This window comes from Uranotaenia lowii, chromosome 2 (assembly GCF_029784155.1).
Source record: "Uranotaenia lowii strain MFRU-FL chromosome 2, ASM2978415v1, whole genome shotgun sequence".
Lineage (NCBI taxonomy): Eukaryota > Metazoa > Arthropoda > Insecta > Diptera > Culicidae > Uranotaenia > Uranotaenia lowii.
Window position 1 is genome coordinate 57,890,668 of NC_073692.1, and position 5,287 is coordinate 57,895,954.

Below are 5,287 nucleotides of genomic sequence, written 5' to 3' on the forward strand. Positions count from 1 at the left end.
TAGTTGATAGCATCTTTGTTTTCTATACCAATTGTCTTGAAATTGAATCTTGATCATCGGAAAACATTGTTGATAAGAGATTATAACAGTTAAATACGCTCAAAAACCACATCTTGAAGTTGTATATAAAAAACTTAGATACCAATATAAGTGCACGTTCGTGATAAATAGAACAAGTAAAAAAAATTTCCGAGTTGCAAAAAAGGAGCTACTTAACTTCAAATTACTTTGGGGCGTTGATTTCAAGTTTCAATCTGTTTTGTTGTCTGCTCTGGTTATCGAGATAACTTTTTAAATTAGATGAAAATTTTTTATGTAATTAAGAAATCAAAAATCGGAATTTATTACGATTTTTGAAATTTTTATACCTAATATCGATTTTTTCGGGCCTGAAAATACAGATATTAATGTTGCATCACTGTAAACAAATAAAGTATTTATTTTAATTAGTTGATTACCCAGGTGATAGTCTCTCCAGTATGCTACTCTGGGTCCATGGGTGCAATTGGTCGACTCTAGATACTAGATAAAGTCCACCTGGGGCCTCTTGTCATTATTCCCATCCGGACGAGCATCGAAAGCTGTACCCGAGATGACGAAGTCCGCGCTTAAGCGCTCATCGGATTACTCAGTTTTAAGTCCAAACTCCAGCATATATACCCTGCCTCTTGTTACGATTCAAGATTAAGGACCTCTCCTCAAACGACTCGAGGTCCGGCCTTTACTCGTAACTCGAGGCTAGCTTGATTTCCACGACTATCGTGCGCTCCGCCTCTGTTCGAGACGACTGCAAGAGATCAATGACCTCTCCTCTAACGACTCGAGATCTTGGCTATGCTTGGTTTAGCTCGAGGCCCGCTCCTCTTTGCCTGGCCGTGTGCCGAATCGAGAGCAGCTTACCTTGGACACGCGCCTGCGCCTACTCGGATGATCCTCGGTTGCCCTCCGCCAAAAGAGCATTCTACTCCGACGGTGGTCCGGTCTTCCTCCTTGCTTTAGCTAGCAACTTGAGGGGCTGACAACCTTGGGCTTTTTGCCCGCCGTGTGCTGAATCGAGAGCAGGTTATCGAGGACTATCGAAGACTCGCGCATGTCACAGCACACATACGGGTCTCATCCGACGGCGACATGAGACCACTCTACCCGAGAGTATTCCGCGACGTGAATACGAAGAGTTCGACTGCGGAAGAGATCTTGTCTTATCTCCACAGCCTATGTCGCAGAGGGCGCGTTCTACTCGGATACTCCGCGACGGTAACGGTGGAGCTATCCTACACACACACACACACACGCGCGCGTGACGTACTAGACAGCTCGGCATACGCAGAAGGTAAAGTCTTATCTTTGTATGATTTACTGTCAGGTTCGGACGCACACTACTCAGATGCTCCCGACGAAGGAGTCACTCTACACTGGTTGTAAGTTGCTCCCCCCGGTGGGGGAGCAAACTTAGTTAAACGGGGTCACCAAAATGTAAGTTGTTCCCCCCGGTGGGGGAACAAACTTAGTTAAACGTCCTGATCATCACTTCGGGTCACCAAGATGTCAATTGTTCCCCCCGGTGGGGGAACAAACTTAGTTAAACGTCCCGATCATCACGTCGGGTCACCAAGATGTAAGTTGCTCCCCCCGGTGGGGGAGCAAACTTAGTTAAACTATTAAAATGTAAGTGGAGCAACTTCTTTAAACTACACTGGGCTGTGATACTTTCTTTCGGCTGACAACCGAACACACTCGATTCTAACTTGCAACTGAACTATATTTTCTGAAATATTATTAACACTTACTTTTCACACAGTTTACTGCTGCTGACATCAGCAGTAAATGTGCGGCCCGCGTCAGCACTAAATGTGCGCGGGCTCTTTATACTTGAGCCAAGCCAAGCTTCGCGCGCTTGGCCTGCTCCTCTAGTTGGCGCAGCCGGCGTTGGCTGCGCCGCCAATGAAAGATGATCGCCGCGATGATAAGGGCCATGATGAAGGCCCCATCCATCGAGTACGATGCCACATCGTGCATCGTAATGGAATTTTCCACGTTGGTGTCGCCTCCGAATGGCCACATGCTTCGTCTGGGTGTCGAATAACTGACCAATAAATCGAGTGATCAATTCGATTTATTGGATCAATTTGCTGATATGGTCATTCTGGTGCCCCTCGTATCCATTCCCTAAGGAGTCACCAGGCGGATGTTACACCAACCACTTTTGTGAGATTGGGCCAGCGTTGCCCAATCTTTATGAAACTTCCATTTTTCTCCCCCCTTTGGGGCGCAGTCTGCCGCCCCAAATCGAATCAGTAGACCTTGGGGGTGGATCCTCTTCAAACTCAGCTGCTTGCTCGCAGTCTCATAGGTAAAATATTGTCCATGGCTCTGCGTAGCCATGCAAAATGCCGTCGGGTTTTTTCAAACGAATTGTGGTATTTATACGCAAGAATGAAGTCTTCGTGTATCTCTGGTATTGCCATGAAGATGCTTATCTTTTTAGTTTGTTCCTCATTGGTGTGATACTCTGGAGTATTGGGCCAATTAGTATGGCGTCCTAAGAATTCCGGACCATGTGTCCAGAATTTTCCTTTCTTTTCAACGAGCAGGCGCGTTGTGATTCCTCGAGAGATCATGTCCGCAGGATTTATCTCCGACGGCACATATCCCCATTGCTTTGGTGTAGTGTGCTGCAGAATTGCGATTACTCTGTTTTTCACAAACTGCTTCCAACGATCTGGCGATCCGTGTATCCACGCGATTACAACTTGTGAGTCACTCCAATAATACTCTCGTTCTCCGAAAAGTTTCTTGGCACGATGACCCAGCTCTGCCATAAGCAGTGCTCCTTTGAGTTCGAGTCGAGGTAGCGATATCTCCTTTAGTGGCGCCACTCGAGATTTTGCACAAAGCAAGTTCGTGGTAATGTTTCCTTCTGAGTCAATGTGGCGCATGTAAATGCATGCTCCATAAGCCTTGGTTGAGGCGTCCGAAAAGCCGTGGAGCTCTAGATAATGCGGCTTGCTCGGAATCGCCCTTCTAGGAAATTCCATTTCCTGCAATTTTGGCAATTCTTTCTTGATGTTTTGCCAAGCCGATGTGATTTCGTGGGGGATTTCGTCATCCCAGTTTAACTGATACTTCCATAACTGTTGAAGCAGGATCTTGGCTGACACGATTACGGGTTGTATCAACCCCAGTGGGTCGTAAAGGCGAAGGATTTCCGAGGCCAAGCCCCTTTTAGTCATAGTTTTGAACTCTTCTTTGAAACCTTCCGCTTTGAAGGTGAAGGTATCGTGTTTCGGCGACCAATGTAAGCCGAGTGTTTTGATCGCTTCGCGATCTCCAATTTGGATAGTTTGTTCGCGATCCTCTGCTGAGACCCTATCCAATATCGTTTCGTTGTTCGATGCCCATTTTCTTAATGGAAAACCTCTGTTTAAAAGCGCCCTTTCTAGCTTTTCCTTTATTTCTTTGAGCTCTTCTACGGTTGCTGCTCCCACCAGGAGGTTGTCCACGTAGAAGTATTGTTGTATAATGTTGGCAATTTGCGGATTGACCACTTTCATTTCCTCTCCCACCTGGTGCAACGCGCGGCAGGCCAGGAAGAAGGAAGACGCTTCACCGTATGTGACCGTCTTGAGTCTGTAGGTTTGAACCTTTTCCTGTGGGGTAAACCTATATAGGATACACTGAGCCCAGGTGTCATCCTCGTGTAGCAGAATCTGCCTGTACATCTTGGTGATGTCTGCACTGAGAACGTAATCTTCTCCGCGGAAGTCTAGAGACAGGTCGAACTGGTCTCGTTGTATAACCGGTCCAACTGCCTGGATGTCATTCAGCGCCATACCCGTGTTGGTCTTAGCGCTGGCGTCAAAAACTACCCTCAACTTAGTTGACGTTGAGTCGGGCTTTACCACGCACGAATGTGGTATGTAGTATCTGACCTTGCATTGGTCCTTGTTTTTGACCAGCTCCATGTGGTCTAGCTCCAAGTACTCCTTCATAAACTTGTCGTACTCTAGCTTCGTTTCCATATTCCGAGCGAGTCGTCGCTCTAGAGATAGCAGTCGTCGGTGCGCTTGCGTATATGAGTCCCCCAAGCATGAGAGCTCCCTTGTCCATGGGACTTGCACCACGAATTTTCCATTTGAATTGATTCGATAAGTCTCCCTGAAGTGTTGCTCCACTTCATTTTCCGTTGGGCAGATGTTCTCTCTGGCATCTGGTTCATCCCCTTGGAAGAATGTTTGAAAAAGTTGGTTTAGCTCCTCGTTCGAGCACTTTTCCTTCCTTGATTGTTCGTGTGCTAGCATTGCGCTAGGCTTTATGACTCCACCTGTATCCACGTAACAGGTGGGTTCCTTTTCAACGAGCAGGGGCGTTGATTTTACACTTGATTGTTTTGTGCTAGCATTGCGCTAGGCTTTATGACTCCACCTGTATCCACGTAACAGGTGAGTCCCTTTTCAACGAGCAGGGGCGTTGATTTTACACTTGATTGTGCTAGCATTGCGCTAGGCTTTATGACTCCACCTGTATCCACATAACAGGTGAGTCCCTTTTCAACGAGCAGGGGCGTTGATTTTACACTTGATTGTGCTAGCATTGCGCTAGGCTTTATGACTCCACCTGTATCCACGTAACGGGTGAGTCCCTTTTCAACGAGCAGGGGCGTTGATTTTACACTTGATTGTGCTAGCATTGCGCTAGGCTTTATGACTCCACCTGTATCCACATAACAGGTGAGTCCCTTTTCAACGAGCAGGGGCGTTGATTTTACACTTGATTGTGCTAGCATTGCGCTAGGCTTTATGACTCCACCTGTATCCACGTAACAGGTGAGTCCCTTTTCAACGAGCAGGGGCGTTGATTTTACACTTGATTGTGCTAGCATTGCGCTAGGCTTTATGACTCCACCTGTATCCACATAACAGGTGAGTCCCTTTTCAACGAGCAGGGGCGTTGATTTTACACTTGATTGTGCTAGCATTGCGCTAGGCTTTATGACTCCACCTGTATCCACGTAACAGGTGAGTCCCTTTTCAACGAGCAGGGGCGTTGATTTTACACTTGATTGTGCTAGCATTGCGCTAGGCTTTATGACTCCACCTGTATCCACGTAACAGGTGAGTCCCTTTTCAACGAGCAGGGGCGTTGATTTTACACTTGATTGTGCTAGCATTGCGCTAGGCTTTATGACTCCACCTGTATCCACGTAACGGGTGAGTCCCTTTTCAACGAGCAGGGGCGTTGATTTTACACTTGATTGTGCTAGCATTGCACTAGGCTTTATGACTCCACC

General features: G+C 46.9%; 1 protein-coding gene across 1 annotated transcript; it reads right to left on the minus strand.

The window, feature by feature from the left end:
* Window positions 1–2,324: 2,324 nt before the first annotated feature.
* LOC129741429 (uncharacterized) lies at window positions 2,325–4,298 on the minus strand. The gene has a single exon (XM_055733153.1). The coding sequence runs from the start codon at window positions 4,296–4,298 to the stop codon at window positions 2,325–2,327; it is 1,974 nt and encodes a 657-aa protein (XP_055589128.1).
* Between the last annotated feature and the right edge of the window lie 989 nt (window positions 4,299–5,287).

Bases quoted from the DNA above. Each gene is read 5' to 3' on its own strand.
- LOC129741429 (XM_055733153.1), bottom strand. From the start codon at position 4,298: ATGCTAGCACACGAACAATCAAGGAAGGAAAAGTGCTCGAACGAGGAG.